This window comes from Myotis yumanensis, unplaced genomic scaffold (genome assembly GCF_028538775.1).
Source record: "Myotis yumanensis isolate MYYU_CA2020_CCGP unplaced genomic scaffold, mMyoYum1.0.hap1 SCAF_12, whole genome shotgun sequence".
Taxonomy (NCBI): Eukaryota; Metazoa; Chordata; class Mammalia; order Chiroptera; family Vespertilionidae; genus Myotis; species Myotis yumanensis.
In genome coordinates, this window is record NW_027223763.1 from 5,736,898 (window position 1) to 5,752,447 (window position 15,550).

At 53.9% G+C, this 15,550-nt stretch overlaps 1 protein-coding gene across 3 annotated transcripts; it reads left to right on the forward strand.

The window, feature by feature from the left end:
- The first annotated feature begins 1,593 nt into the window (after positions 1-1,593).
- On the forward strand, positions 1,594-15,262 carry ST6GALNAC4 (ST6 N-acetylgalactosaminide alpha-2,6-sialyltransferase 4). Of its 3 annotated transcripts, XM_070430025.1 has the most exons (6): positions 1,594-1,718; positions 2,156-2,236; positions 7,689-7,871; positions 10,876-11,288; positions 12,772-12,879; positions 14,337-15,262. In XM_070430025.1, exons 2-6 carry the CDS (start codon positions 2,225-2,227, stop codon positions 14,524-14,526), a joined length of 906 nt encoding a protein of 301 aa, XP_070286126.1. In that variant the 5' UTR covers positions 1,594-1,718; positions 2,156-2,224; the 3' UTR covers positions 14,527-15,262. The 3 variants fall into 3 exon arrangements, with proteins under 3 accessions (XP_070286126.1, XP_070286128.1, XP_070286129.1); XM_070430027.1 differs by lacking the exon at positions 7,689-7,871; XM_070430028.1 differs by lacking the exons at positions 2,156-2,236; positions 7,689-7,871.
- Positions 15,263-15,550: the final 288 nt, after the last annotated feature.

The following is a 15,550-nucleotide window of genomic DNA, read 5'->3' on the forward strand; positions in this document are numbered from 1 at the left end:
CTTCATCTGAAACTGGGGGACGGGATTCCAGTGTCCGTCTGTGGATGTCGGGCCCTCACCTGCTCTGGGAGCCCAGGTCATTTGGGCATGTCCCTGTCTCCACGTGGCCCTAGCGAGGAGGGAGTTGCCTCTTTGGGGGAGGAATTGTCACTTCACCAGCCAATGTGGGTGATGAAGGAACTTCTCACCATTGTCCCCTAGGGGTTGGGTCTATGAGAACAGAAACTGGACAGAGGAAGACCAGGGAGAGGCTGAAGGGCTCTGGTTTGGGGACTCGCTGTGCGCCTTGCCTTGTGTGAATGACAGGCCACAGAGAGAGGCTGAACCTGGACCACTGGCCTAGAGGTGTGCCCAGGGCGAGGATGGGGAGAGACCCAGAGGCCTGGAACACCAGCTTGGGGGACGTGGCTTTGCACCCAGAGCAGGGGAACCTTGAAAAGTTACTGAGCTGAGTGCAGATACCCAACGTGAATACCCTGGGTTGTACCCACACCAGAACGTGGAGTTTGAAATGGGGCCAGAGCAAGAGCACAGGCTGGTGCCCAGGCCAGGACCCGCGGAGGGTGGGGGGTGTGGTGGGGGTGGTAAAATGAGCTTCCAGGACCATGAAGTATTTTGTAAAAACAACACTTTAACTGGAAAGTATGCTTTCCACTTCACCACAGGCCCACCCCGCCCTATTGTCCCATATCTGACCCCTGAAGGCACTTGGGTTTGAAATCTGTAAGGGACCCCAACTGAGCCTTCAGATGGGACACGTTTCAGCACCTGCAGGGGCCTGGACTGAGTTGTGTTGGATTTGGAGGCGCTTTGGGCAGTGAAGGTGGTGGTCAGAGCCCTGGATCTGGAGTGAGATGCCCAGGGGTGGCCTGACTGCCACAGGCCGTCCTGCACTATCTCACTAGGAGGGAGGCAAGTGCTATGACCCCACTCACAGAGCAGTCCTGAGGCTCAGGTGAAGGTCACACCATCAGAGACCGTCCAAGTAGGGTTGCCACAGAAAATGCAGGACACCAGTGCCGTTGGAATTTCAGATTTTTAACTATTTGTTGTTTATCTGAAATTCCAAAGACACTGGGTGTCCCATATTTTACTGACGACCCTACCACCCTGAAACGCAGGGCTGCCTGACCCCAAGCCCCTGTTTAATTTTCCTACCGACTCCCCAGTTTCAGAAATGGAGAAGCTCAAGTCCAGACGGCCAGGCAGCCACGGTTGAGCGGTTCTGAAAGACTTTCCTCTGTGGGCCGCTCAGCCCGAGCTGGGCAGGAGCTTAGACAAATGTGGCTGGACGGAAAAGATGGGGGCGGATGCTCAGCTCAGACACCACCCCGGGTGCTGTGGCCCGGCTCCCGCCCGCAGGCCCCGCCTTCATCCCCCGAAGGCCTGGCAACTGGCACCGCAGGCCCCGCCCAAGCAGCCCTGGCCGGGCTCGTAGCCCCGCCCACTCCACCAGGCCCCGCCCCCGTCTCGGCCCGAGATTTGCTGACCCCGCCCCCGTCGCTCTGGCCCCGCCCCGCCCCAGTCTCCGCCCGGGAGTCGCTGACCCCGCCCCCGCCGCCGGCAGCGTACTTTCGCCTTCCAGCAGCCAAAGCTGTGGCAGGGGCGCCCCCTGTGCCCCGAGGCCCGGGGTTCCAGCCAGGCTCACCCGGCCTGCGGGCCATGGAGCTCCGAGCAGCGGATCAAGAGCAGCCGGCGGGTCCCAACCTGCCCGCGCGGTTAGCGCTCGGCGGGGGGAGGGAGCGGTGGAAACGGGTAGAGGGGCGGAAATCCTCCTGTCTCCCCAGGCCTCTGCATGCCCCGCGGGTAGTGAGGTGGAGGGTGGGTGGGAGTCGGAGCGCCTGGCTCCTGGGTCCATCTGACCCAGATTCGAAGGGTGACCTTGAGCCCGGGGTTCCCCCTCTCTGCCTCTCCTTCCTCATTTGCACAATGGGATTTGGGTTGGTGGAAGTGTTCAAAGGACGGGGACAGCGCTGCCTGGTGTTTGGGGACAGCGCTGCCTAGAGTTTGGGGACAGCGCTGCCTAGAGTTTGGGGACTTCGATTTTCAGAAGATATTTGCCTTGACCCCGGCCAGTACCCTCCCCTGCCTCAGTTTCCCTGGGAAGTTTCCTCTGAGGCCTGGGACCCAGCCCTGAGTTTCTGGGTCTTGACAGGTGCCTGGCTCCCACCCCTTCCCAGGCCTGGAGACAGCAGCCCCCCTGCTGCTGAGCGGCAGCCACAGCATGAAGGCTCCGGTAAGTGGGAAAAAGGAAAGCTCACGGGGACTTGGAGGTGGCCCTGGCACCGCAGCCTCAGGAGCCTCGCACACCCCAGGCCTGACTCACTCTGACCCACTGAGCTGGGGAGAAGGGCAGCCTGGCCTCAGGGCGGGCTCTGACCCAGCGGGCTGTGTGGCCCAAACAGGCGGCGTTCTCTGTGGTTTCAGTGCCTGGCCCCTCTCCCCTGTGACGTGGAGATAATAGTACTATCTCCATGGAGCACCCTGGAGCTCACCCGGGGTGGGAGTGGGCTATGGTGTGACAGTTCCGTTTAGCTGGTCCTGACTTGACCCAGGAGCCCCCAGGTGGGAGAGAGCCCTGGATGTTGGGGGGTCAACCAGCACTGCCTGAATGGAGGTCTCTGGTCCCTCGTGCACAGGGCACCAGATGCCCGGCAGCCTGAGTACTCAGTGGCTGGACATTCCCCACCCCACCCCCCAGCTGGCCACACGGAGATTTATTTTTAGAAGCTGATATGGTTTGTGGGCAGAAAAAGTTGTGCTTCATGGAGATAGTCCTGGGGGAATGGGGGGACTGCTTTTCCACCTCTGGTTTTAAAGAGCACCAGCCAGCCCTTAGGCGATTCCTGACAGGTGGCTGAGGGACCTGTGCCTTGGCAGGCTCGGAGGAAATCAGAGTCCAGAGAGACACAGGTGGTGACCATGGTAGCCCAGTACAGGATGGCGGCCCTGGGTCATGACCCACCCCCCTATCCAAACTGGGCAGCCCCTCCTTGAAGGCTTGGTTGGGGCTTTCACCAATTCTGATGGCAGGGCTAGCCCCCCAGTAGGGCTTCTTAGTTCAAGTGGCCTTTGGTACATGGTTTCTGGAGGCAGAGCCCCTGGACAGCAGCTTTCAATTATTGAATCAATCTTTCTTTTTTTTTTTCCTTCCTTTCTTCCTTCCTTCCTTCCTTCCTTCCTTCCTTCCTTCCTTCCTTCCTTCCTTCCTTTCTCTCTCCCTCTTTCTCTCTCTCTCTCTTTCTTTCTTTCTCTTTTCCTTCCTTCCTTCCTTCCTTCCTTCCTTCCTTCATTTGTCTTTCTTACTTTTTTGATTTTTAGTGAGTGATGAAAAGAGAATGAGAGAAACATTGATTTGTTCTTCCACTTATTTATGCATTCATTGATTGATTCTTTTTAAAAATTTATATATTTTTATTGATATCAGAGAGGAAGAAAGAGGGAGAGAGAGATAGAAACATCAATGATGAGAGAGAATCACTGATTGGCTGCCTCCTGCATGACCCCTACTGGGGATCAAGCCACAACCCAGGCATGTGCCCTTGACCGGAATTGAACCCAGGACCCTTCAGTCTGCAGGCCGGCGCTCTATCCACTAAGCCAAACCGGCCAGGGCTGATTGATTCTTTTTTAAAATATCAATGATGAGAGAATTATTGATCGGCTGCCTCCTGCATGGACCCTACTGGGGATCGAGCCTGCAACCTAGGCATGTGCCTTTGACTGGAATCTAACCGGGGACCCTTTAGTCCACAAGCCAAAGTTCTATCCACTGAGCTAAACCGGCAAGGGCATTGATTGATTCTTGTATGTGCCCTGACCAGGGATCGAACCTGCAACCTTGCATATTGGATGATGCTCTAACCAACTGAGCTACCCGGCCAGGGCAACCACTTCCTGAATGACACTTCCCACACATCCCTCCTTGACCTCCCTACTCACCTAGACTGCTGACCCAGATCATGATCATCAGCCTGGCGGACTGCTACTGAATCAGCGGGTGGAGCGGGTGGAGGATGGCCATCCTGGCAGCCACAGTCCAGGGTCTGAAGGGGGCTGGTTGCACTGCTGAGGGGCACTCTCCTGTCCTCATGTGCACGTACTTCACAGTATACCGAGCACTTCCACCGCTGGAAGTTCACACTCGCCCCTATTTTGTAGAGGCCCAGAGAGGTGGAGAGACGTACCCCAGGCTGCACAGTGCACCTCGGCTTCTGCTTAAGAGCATGGGCTCTGCAGCCTGGGTTTGAGGTCTCACTGCACTGTTTTCTAGCTGTATGGATTTGAGTTACACACGTCACTCAAATCCCTTTCATCGAACATAAGGCTTCTCTCCAGAGCCTCTTGTGCCCTGAGCCTGGCAGCCCAGAGGAAGTCCTGGTTAATGGAGACTTTAGATTCTGCTGATGTTCTAGGAGCTACTGAGCTGGAGTTTGGACCCATGAAGCTGGGTTAAAGCCCCCCTATAGAAGCTTCTAGGAACCCCAGGGACCCACATCCCCACCTTATTTATTTATTAAAAAATTTTTTTTAAAAATCTTTATTGTTGAGATTATTATAGATGTCCCTCTTCCCCCCCTCCCCCCCCCTTGCCCTCCTCCACCTGGTTCCCACCTCACCCCAGGCCTTGTAGAGTAGAGGATATGTATTACCATACATATATGCATATAAGATCTTTGTTTAATCTCTTTCCATCCTCCCACCCCCCCTTCCCTCTGAAAATCCTCAGTCTGTCCCATTTTCCATGCCTCTGATTCTATTTTATTCACCAGTTTATTCTGTTCATTGGATTTCTCATTTGTTTAATTTGATTTTTATTTATTTATTTATTTTTATTTTTTTATTTGAGAGAGACATCAATTTATTGTTCCACCTATTATTATTCTTTTAATGCTCACCTGAGGGTATTTTTCCATTGATTTTTAGAGAGAGTGGAAGAGAGAGAGAAAGACAGAGAGAAATATTGATATGAGAGAAAGACAGATTTAGTTGCCTCCTGCATGCGCCCTGACCAGACCTGGGCCAGGGAGGAGTCTGCAACCAAGGTATGTGCCCTTGACTGGAATCGAACCTGGGTCCCTTTGGTCTGCAGGCCAATATTCTATCCACTGAGCCAAACCGGCTAGGGCTAATTTGATTTTTAGATTCACTTGTTGATAGATATGTATTTGTTGTCACTTTGTTGTTCATAATTTTTATCTTTACCTTTTTCTTCTTCTTCCTCTTCTTAAAGGATACCCTTCAACATTTCATATAATACTGGTTTGATAGTGATGAACTCCTTTAGCTTTTTCTTGTCTGTGAAGCTCTTATCTGACCTTCAATTCTAAATGATAGCTTTGTTGGGTAGAGTAATCTTGGTTGTAGGTTCTTGCTATTCATCACTTTGAATATTTCTTGCCACTCCCTTCTGGCCTGCAAAGTTTCTGTTGAGAAATCAGCTGACAGTCGTATGGGTACTCCCTTATAGGTAACTAACTGCTTTTCTCTTGTTGCTTTTAAGAATCTCTCTTTGTCTTTATTTAGCCGTTGGCATCTTAATTATGATGTGCCTTGGTGTGGTCCTCTTTGGGTTCCTCTTGTTTGGGGTTCTCTGTGCTTCCTGGACTTGTAAGTCTATTTCTTTAACCAGGTAGGAGAAGTTTTCTGTCATTATTCCTTCAAATAGGTTTTCAATATCTTGCTCTCTCTCTTCTTCTGGCACCCCCATAATGTGAATGTTGGTATGCTTGGAGTTGTCCCAGAGGCTCCTTACACTATCTTCATATTTTTGGTTTCTTTTTTCTTTTTGCTCTTCTGGTTGGGTGTTTTTTGCTTACTCATATTTCAAATCGTTGATTTGATTCTCAGAATCCTCTACTCTACTATTGAATCCCTGTATATTATTCTTTATTTCAGTCAGTGTATGCTTAAATTTTTCCTTTTTTTTTTTTTTTTTGGAAATGGAAGATTTTTGAAGTTTGTAGAAGATTCTTGAGTAAACTTGTAACCGTGGTTTTGAATTCTATATTCAGTATTTTGCTTTCTTCCATTTCTTTCATTCGTGACATGTTTCTTTGTCTCTGCATTTTGGCTACTTCCCTGTGTTTGTTTCTATGTATTGGGTAGAGCTGCTATGTCTCCTTGAGTTGGTAGAGTGGCCTTGTGTAGTAGGTGTTCTATAGGGCGCAGTGGCTCAGCCTCCCCAGTCACCTGAGCTGGGAGCTCTAGGTGCACCCCTTTGTGGGCTGTGAGCACAGTCTTGTTGTAGTTGAGACTTGATTGCTATTGGTGTCACTGGGAGGAATTGACCTCCAGGCCAATTGGCTGTGAGGACCAGCTGTAACTGTGATGGGAGAGTTGCTATGCAGGAGACACCCCTATGGAGCAGGACTTGCTTCAGTGGGGCTTTGGTGCTCACTGAGTCTGCCCCTTGAGTGTGTTGCTTATGGATGTGTAGAGTTGTCATCTGGTATGGTCTGACACTGACCACTGGGTACACTGGCTCTTGGGTCTCCAGGGAGGTGCAAAGTCAGCCATTGCCTGGGGCCACCCAGCAGGAGCTACAGAGAAATCTGCAGATTCCTCCTCTTTGTATCAGGTTTGGAAGTGCCTGGATGAGGCCTAGCTGTGAAGCAAGGCAGGTTGATGCTGGTGCTGGCCTTGGGCCTTTTATTGATAAGTTTGGGGCTCCCTGACCCAGCTGCAGCTTGTTTCAGATTTTAGCCTGAGCAAGGACAGGCCATTCATATGCAAAAGCTGCTGCTTTCAGGTTGGGGTGGGGTTATAAATTGGATGAGGAGGGGTCTTAAGGAATCACCAGGGCAGAGCAAATGGAAATGGCTGCCAGTCAGCCCTGTGACCGGGGAGGTGCCAGCATAGGAACAATGATCCCTGTGAGCACCTCCGTCTGGGAGAAAGCCGCCTCTGAGTTCCTGCCCCGATGCCAGACAATACAGTTCCTCCTTGTATGTGTCTGGTTTCCCCAAAGCCTCGCCCTGGTGCTGGAGCTCAGAGGAAGCAGGGCCTTGTAAGTTCAGTTTGTGTGCCGGCCTTTTAAGAGGAACAGCTCAGTAACCTCCGTGTCACTGAGCCCCAATCCACACTGGTTTTTTAAAATATATTTTATTGATTTTTTACAGAGGAAGGGAGAGAGATAGAGAGTTAGAAATATCGATCAGCTGCCTCCTGCACATCCCCCACTGGGGTGTGCCCGCAACCCAGGCACATGCCCTTGACCGGAATCGAACCTGGGACCCCTCAGTCCGCAGGCCGACACTCTATCCACTGAGCCAAACCGGCTACAGCCACACTGGTTTTTACAGCCGTAGTTCTTACTGCCTGTAGGGACTTCTTTTCCCAGCTGTGGAATCCTGGGCTGGGAATCTGGTGTGGGGCTGGGACCCCTTGCTCCTCCAGGCAGCCTCTGCTGAGACAATCTCTCTTCCAATTAAAAAAGTGGCACATGTGAGCCCGTTCCGCGCCTCTGCACCTCCTACCAGTCTCAATGTGCTTTCTTCTTTACTTCTCTAGTTGTAGGACTTCCATTCAGCCAGCTTTCCAGCGGTTCTGGATGATGGTTGTTCTGTATTTTAGTTGTAAGTTTAATGTGGTTGTGGGAGGAGGTGAGTGTGGGCGTTGCCTATGCCGCCATCCTCCTACTTTTCCTGTATTGCCCACATCCCCATCTATGCCCGCTGTCTCCCCAGGGTCGGCTCCTGCTCGTCATCCTGTGCTCTGCGGGCTTCTCTGCTGCCTATATCCTGCTGTGCTTCTGGGCCTGCCTGCCCTTCTGCCTGGCCTCCTGCCTGGGCCCCCACCTCTCCAACTCCAGGCCCACGGCGCCAGGGCCCCTGCACTTCAGTGGATATAGCCGAGTGCCAGATGGGAAGGTGAGTCAGCCAGGCAGCATGTCGGGGGCAGGCCAAGGATGCCAGGGTAGTGAGACCTGGGCTCCTGCCAGGGCAGCCTGGACCTGGCTGGGCGCCTCTGCTCACCAGCTGTGTGGTGTTGAACAATCACTTCACCTCTCTGAGCCCCAATTTCTAAGAGGAATGGATTTTTAAAAATTTTTTAAAAAAATAATTCTTTATTGTTGTATTACATATGTCCCCCTTTTCCCCCCATTGACCCCTCCAGCACCCCCCGCCCCCACGCCCTCACCACCCCGTTGTCTGTGGCCATGGGCCATGCATATATACATACAAGGTTCTTGGTTGATTACTCCCCACTCACCCACCCTCCCCCGCCTTCCCTCCGAGATTCTGCACTCTGCTCCATGCTGAGGAAATGGGTTTTTTAATTCAACAAATATCACCTGGCTGCTGTCAGCTGCGTGCTGGGGGTGGCTGGCCTCCTGGAGCTCCTGTTCCAGCGGGGAGACGGACAGACAGCTCAGCGTCCTGCTGAGAGGCGCGCTGTGTGCATCTTCAGATTTACCCGTGGACACACAAGCCGCTCGTTCAACAAGTGTGTATTTGGCGCCTTGAATGTGCCTCGCCTTGTGCTGGTTGCTGCTGGGGATAGAGATGCCACAGGGAAAGGTCATGACAACCCAGAGCTGTCCCTCTCACGGACAGACAGGGATGCCGAGGTAGCTGTGCCCCTGCCCTAACCGCACCCACCTCCCCATGCCAGCTCTGCCGGGCGAGGTCAGAGCACTTTACACCCCCACCCTGACTTCAGTGGCCCCACGTGGTCGGTTTCTCAAAGGCCCATTTCTGAGTTGGAGGCTCTCTGAGTGTTGGTCGCAGGGAGGTGCGCTCAGGGACCCTGGCTTGGAGGAGACCTATTTTGGGTCTTCATTCCTCTGAGTCTGTTGCCTCCTCATCTGTAAAGGATGGTTGTTGTAGCTTCTCTCTCTGTAGGGCTGCTATGAAGGTTCAGCTGGGTGCCCCCTAGGTTTGGCCAGGTGGGGGGGGGGGGGGGCAAATGCTGGTGTGGCCTGGGGGGACCCTGCCAAGGTCGTGACCAGTGTTCATTTCAGACTCTCAGAGCTCATGGGGATGTGGCCTCAGGGTGGCCAGATCCTCTGGGTTTGTTCAGAGAAGCAGGAAATCCAAGTCTTGACTGTCACGGGGGCTGGTTTTATAAATTAGGGAATAATTAAATATTTTAAAGACTGTGGAACAAGCGGAACACCCCCTGGGGCTGGCTGTGACCTTGGATCTGAACAGACTCCAGTTGTCAGAACAAGCTAAACTGAGGGCAGAAGAAGGGAGTCTTGCTCTTTATGGCTGGGTCTGGAAATGGTTCTACGAGTTCTTAAAGCAACATGTTAGATATGAAATGTCCCTGAGTGGGATATGACAGTGTGTCTTTTATCAACTGGAATTAATGTTCCATAGTCTTTACTGGCCTCCGTAAACCGCCTTCCCCCAGCAGGGCACGGAGGCCTGGGGCGGGGAACAAGCCCTGTTCTGGGAGACCCCAACCCTGACCCCAAGTGAATATTTGCAGGCTGGTTGGCTCAGCTTCTGCCTCTTGGGGGATAATGAGATGGGGGTTGGACCCTCATTGTGTCCTAATTCTGTGCCATAGCTCTCTAGGCCAGTGGTTCTCAACCTCTGGCCCTTTAAATACAGTTCCTCATGTTGTGACCCAACCATAAAATTATTTTCGTTGCTACTTCATAACTGTAATGTTGCTACTGTTATGAATTGTAATGTAAATATCTGATATGCAGGATGGTCTTAGGCAACCCCTGTGAAAGGGTCGTTCGACCGCCAAAGGGGTCGCGACCCACAGGTTGAGAACCGCTGCTCTAGGCATTTATATATATATATTGTTTATTGATTTCAGAGAAGAAGAGAAAGGGAGAGAGAGATAGAAACATCAATGATGAGAGAGAATCATTGATCAGCCCTGCCCCACACTGGAGATGGAGCCCGCAACCTGGGCATGTGCCCAGACCAGGAATCAAACCGTGACCTCCTGGTTCTTATGTGGCTGCTCAACCACTGAGCCATGCCGGCCGGGCTCTCCAGGCATTTTTAATTGAATCCTCAAAACCTGGTCAAGTAGATGCTATTTGTATCCCCGTTTTCCTGCTAAGGGAATTGAGAGTCAGTGAGGCAGAATGACTTGCCTCAGGCCATGCAGCTAGGAACAGGCTGAGCCAGGATTCGGGCTCAGAACCAGAGGTTCCCAACATTGTTGTGGACACTAAAGACTGCTTAAAAAAACCTTTTTAAAAATTGACTTTTAGGGAGAGGGGAAGGGAAAGGGAGAGAGAGAGAAACATCGATGTGAGAATAGAACACGGATAGGCTGCTTTCAGCAGACCCCCTGTGGGGGATTGAGCTGTAACCCAGGCATGTGCCCTGACTGGGAATCAAACTAGCAACCTTTCAGTGCCCGGGATGGCGCCCAACTAACGGAGCCACACCGGCCGGGGCTAAAGACTCTGTTTTACTTACTAAACTGGACACATGAGTGAGGCTCAGCAGAGGAAGGAGTGACTAAGAGTGGTTTTGAGCTGGAGTTTATATTTACGTGACAAACACATGTATGGCACCCAGCCTGTGCCAGACACAGTGCTAAGTGCTTTATATATATTTGCTCATGTAACCCTACTAACGAATTCACGATGAAGAGCTGGTTGGGGCCTCAGCAGTAGGGACAAGGGCTGTGTGTGGCTAATGAAAAGCATAGGGCTCTGAACCAGAACCTCAGCTCTGCCACTTGCTGTGGGTATGGCCTTGGGAAAATCACTCCACCTGCTCAGCCTCAGTTTCCTCATCTGTAAAATGGGTTGATAAAATAATTTGATACTTTGATACAGAGATCAATTGAGGTCAGTGGATGTTTCTAGGGGGAGGAAGCAGAGAGTGGAGGTTATGTGCCCTCACCTCCCTCTCTCTCTCTCTCTCCCTCCTTCCCTCTCTCCCCCTGCAGCCACTGGTCCGAGGGCCATGCCACAGCTGTGCCGTGGTGTCCAGCTCCGGCCAGATGCTGGGCTCAGGCCTGGGCACCCAGATCGACGGTGCTGAGTGCGTGCTACGCATGAACCAGGCGCCCACCGTGGGCTTCGAGGCGGACGTGGGCCAGCGCAGCACCCTGCGCGTGATCTCGCACACGACCGTGCCGCTGCTGCTGCGGAACTACTCGCATTACTTCCAGCAGGCCCGCGACACGCTCTATGTGGTGTGGGGCCAGGGGCGGAACATGGACCGCACACTGGGCGGCCGCACCTACCGCACGCTGCTGCAGCTCACCAAGATGTACCCGGGCCTGCAGGTGTACACCTTCACCGAGCGCATGATGGCCTACTGCGACCAGGTCTTCCAGAACGAGACGGGCAAGAACCGGTGAGCTGGGCCTGCTTGCTGGGGCCTCCCTGGTGGCCAGGGACAGCAGTGACCGAGGCAGAAGTGGCTCTGCCCTCTCAGGGGGATCAGAGAGACTGTCATTCATCAGATTATCACATAGCTCGAGGTGGTGGAGAGGGGCACTGACCAGCGTGGGGCAGTCAGGGAGCTCTTCCCTCCACCCCGGCCACTTCCTCCACACACCTGTTCCTCCCCACCCCCGCAACCCCGCCAGCTCAGGAAATACAGTTGCAGCGCCCCGGTTTCCACCCAACTCCCCTCATTCCATCACCCGCCACACACAATGGGACCTTGAATCTCTCACAGGTGCCACCGTCCCCCCGCCCCCCACGCCCTTGCAGCACCTCCTCGTTGGTGTTGCTGAATCCTACAGTGTGCGCTCCAGCCACCCCAGTGAATTCACCCCTTCAGTCACCTGCCCTCTACCTCACAGCAGCTTCGGTTCCCATGGAGAATATAGTCCAGACTCCACCTTCTCTCCTCCCCTGGCCTACAAGCCTTGTATGATTTGGCCCCTGCCTGTCCTGTTTCAGCCATACTGGCCGTCTGCGCTTCCTCGCATATCCACCCTGGTTCTCGCCTTCATGCCTTTGCATACGTCGTTCCTTCTGCCTACAGTGTTCTTCCCCCAAATCTCCCATGACTAACCCCTTCCTGCCATTTAGGCCTGTGTGGAATGTCACCTCCTCAGAGAAGCCCTCCCTGATCACCCCATCTGATGATACCTCCCACCTGATACTCTTTATTCCTTTGTTGCCTTGTCTTCTCAGCTGTTCTCTCCCAGCTGCCTCCTCCTTTGAGAGGAGGGTAGGCAGAGTCCAGTTTGAGTGAATGAACCACCTCATAATGCCTCTTAGAGGTGGAGGTGAGTGGCCCTCAGATGGGAGAGAAACCAGTGCTGGTGTCTGAGTGAGTGAAGGTCTTGTCCCGAGTTCGGTGAACTAGTAAAGGCATGGGAGTGCTCCTGGGCTGACAGTGTTCCCTCCCCATAGCCACCTATAATTATCCCCATTTCACAGATGGGTCACTGAGGCTCAGAGAGGTTCATGAGCAAATCAGACACTCCAGAGCAGGTACAGGATTTGAATCAAAGACCATCTGACTCCAGGCCACCCCCTTTCCCACTTTCAACCACTGCTCTGCTGCCTCCTGCTCTCTCCCCAAGCTTTGTCCCTTAGATCCAGAGAGGATGTGGCCAGGGCCCCCTCCCATCTTCCGAAGGTTTGCTCACGCCCTGCGTGGGTGGTGAGGGTTGAACAGATCTGGGTTTGTGTCCAGCTCTGCCTTTTGCCTGCTGCAGACCTCGGGCCGGCTCTGTCCCCTCCCCGGCTTCCCCCAGGACCCCTCTGTGGGGGTCAAGGTGGGTGGCCTTCAGCGGGGAGGGTAGCCAGGGCTGTGCCTTGAGAGAGCCGAGGCGAGGGCCTCCGCCAGCCCCTTGTTCTAACTGTGTTTTCCCTGCCAGGAGGCAGTCGGGCTCCTTCCTCAGCACCGGCTGGTTCACCATGATCCTTGCCCTGGAGCTATGCGAGGAGATCGCGGTCTATGGGATGGTCAGCGACAGCTACTGCAGGTCAGGCCGGCCAGGCCGGGGCAGGAGGGGCGCTGGGGAGGCCGGGAGGACCGTGGGCCTCACGCTGGAGGACCTGGGAGCTGTGGGGCGCAGGGTGTGTGGGCTTCTGGGTGGGTGGTGGAGGCACGGACATCCCTGGAGCTGGTGCCCAGGGGGAAGGGGCCCGGCCCCTGGGACTGGCTCGATGCCAATCTCCACTCTGCCCGTATGGCCTTAGGCCAGACACACACCTCCCAGCACCTCCATTCCCTTATTGTGAGAGAGAAAACAATCACACCTTCTTCAGAAGGTGATGCAAACATTTCCAGAGAGAATAACTTATAGGAGTACTTATTGCAACATTGGGGCCGAGTGCATGTACGTGACATATTACATCCGAGTTTTTACTTTAGATATCATTCCGTTTCAGTACTATTGTGACTAATAAGTCCAGAGAAGGTCCCATGCTTTCACCCTCTCTTCTCTTTGGAACTTATTTGTTGAGCACGTGGGTGAGTTGGCAGGAGCCTGTGTGCCCTCTGCCGAGGCACCTGGGCAGAACACCTACGGGCATGATGCCAACGAGTAGGTGGTGGGTGCCACAGGCCATGGGGGTTCCTTACCAGGAGCCTAGCACCAGCAAGGCACTTCGTAGTCGTCAACTCTTTTAAAAATATGTTTTCATTGATTTGATTTTATTATTATTTTAAAATATATTTCAGAGAGGAAGGGAGAGGGAGAGAGAGAGATAGAAACATTAATGATGATGTCGCCAGAACCGGTTTGGCTCAGTGGATAGAGCGTCGGCCTGCGGACTGAAGGGTCCCGGGTTCGATTCTGGTCAAGGGCACGTGCCTGGGTGGCGGGCACATCCCCAGTGGGAGATGTGCAGGAGGCGGCTGATCGATGTTTCTGACTCTCTATCTCTCTCCCTTCCTCTCTGTAAAAGGTCAATAAAATATATTAAAAAAAAAAAAAAAAAAGAAACATTAATGATGAGAGAGAATCATGGATCAGCTGCCTCCTGCACACCCCACACTGGGGACTGAGCCCACAACCGGGCATATGCCCTGACTGGGAATTGAACCACGACCTCCTGGTACAGAAGTCGATGCTCAACCACTGAGCCACGCCAGCTGGGCTGTAGGCTTCGTCTTTTTGACCTGTGGACTCAGCATGCAAGGTGGATATCACCATTCCCATTTTACAGATGGCTTATGGAGGCTTATAGGGTATGCCTCTGCCCTCTAGCCAACCAGCTTGCAAGAGGCGGAGCTGGGGATCAAACGCTGGCCTTTGGGATGCATAAGCTGCCCTGCTCCTCCTCCTCCTCCTCCCTCTGTCCCGGCCTGCCCTGGGACAGGAATGGGACCCCGGGAGCCTGGAGTACCTGGTGAGGGTGGCCGAGGTCAGTGCGGGGTCTGCCAGGAGGCTGGAGAGCTCTGGTGCCCACACCTGTCCCTGTTCCCCACCCACAGGGAGAAGAGCCACCCCTCAGTGCCTTACCACTACTTCGAGAAGGGCCGGCTAGACGAGTGTCAGATGTACCTGGCACACGAGCAGGCGCCCCGCAGCGCCCACCGCTTCATCACCGAGAAGGCCGTGTTCTCCCGCTGGGCCAAGAAGAGGCCCATCGTGTTCGCCCACCCGTCCTGGCGGACCCAGTAGCGCCGCTGCCCAGCCGGCCGCACCGCCTGCGCCAGGCCTCCGTTCCATTCACTCAACCAAAACCTTTAATTTATGGATCCTGCCTCTGCCACTGCCGGGTGGACCTACGGTTCCTTCCTGCCCCGCCGTGGGGACACCTGGAGCCCCCTTGGGCCTCCAGACTTGAAGGGGAGAAGAGGGGGCCATGGTGACCTGTGTACACTCCTCCCACCCCCACTCCCTGAATAAGCTGAACCTTTTTTTATTTTTAATATATTTTTATTGATTTCAGAGAGGAAGGGAGAGGGAGAGAGAGAGAGAGAGAGAGAGAAACATCAATGATGAGAGAGAATCATTGATCAGCTGCCTCCTGCATGCCCCACACTGGGGATCGAGCCCGCAACCTGGGCATAACCATGACCTCCTGGTTCATAGGTCGACACTCAACCCCTGAGCCACGCCAGCCGGGAAATAATCTGAATCTTAACTTTGGGGTTCATCCCACCTCAGTGTCTGTCCAGTGTCCTTTGCCCCCAGGGCTGATGTTCCCCCACTCACCAGCTTCGTGACCTTCAACCTTGTATCAGCCCGGGCCCTTCCTCTCTACACTCCCTCTCCACCACCTTTGGTGCCACACTTCCCAAGCTGGTTGCCCCGGTCAGGGCAGCCCAGAGCTTGGTGTTTGTTGAGTGAAGGGGCCTTTGAACTGTGACTTGCCAGGGCCACCTCGAGTGTACGGGTAAACGTGTTTTCTGGACCCCTGTCTGCAGTGTGGTTATGTGTCTGGGGGTAAGAAGCGGGGCTCCTCGCCCGGCCACAATCCCATAACCTGTGGACCGGAGGGCAGGCCCGGTTCTGGGCCCCTCCCCAAACCCACAGCTGGCTGGGCTTCTGGCCGTTTAATCCGCCTGCGAGTTGCTTCCCCAAGAGCCCGCCCTTTCCCCACCAGGTCAGAGAGGCTGGACCGCGGCTGCGCTGGCCTGTCCCGACTCAGAGGCTTCCCTGGGGCGCCCGCCTGCACCCAGTGGGCAGAGGGTGGACAGTC

Bases quoted from the DNA above. Each gene is read 5' to 3' on its own strand.
- ST6GALNAC4 (XM_070430025.1), top strand. The intron at 11,289-12,771 runs GTGAGCTGGGCC...TTTCCCTGCCAG, and splicing joins AACGAGACGGGCAAGAACCG to GAGGCAGTCGGGCTCCTTCC. The intron at 12,880-14,336 runs GTCAGGCCGGCC...CCCCACCCACAG, and splicing joins GTCAGCGACAGCTACTGCAG to GGAGAAGAGCCACCCCTCAG.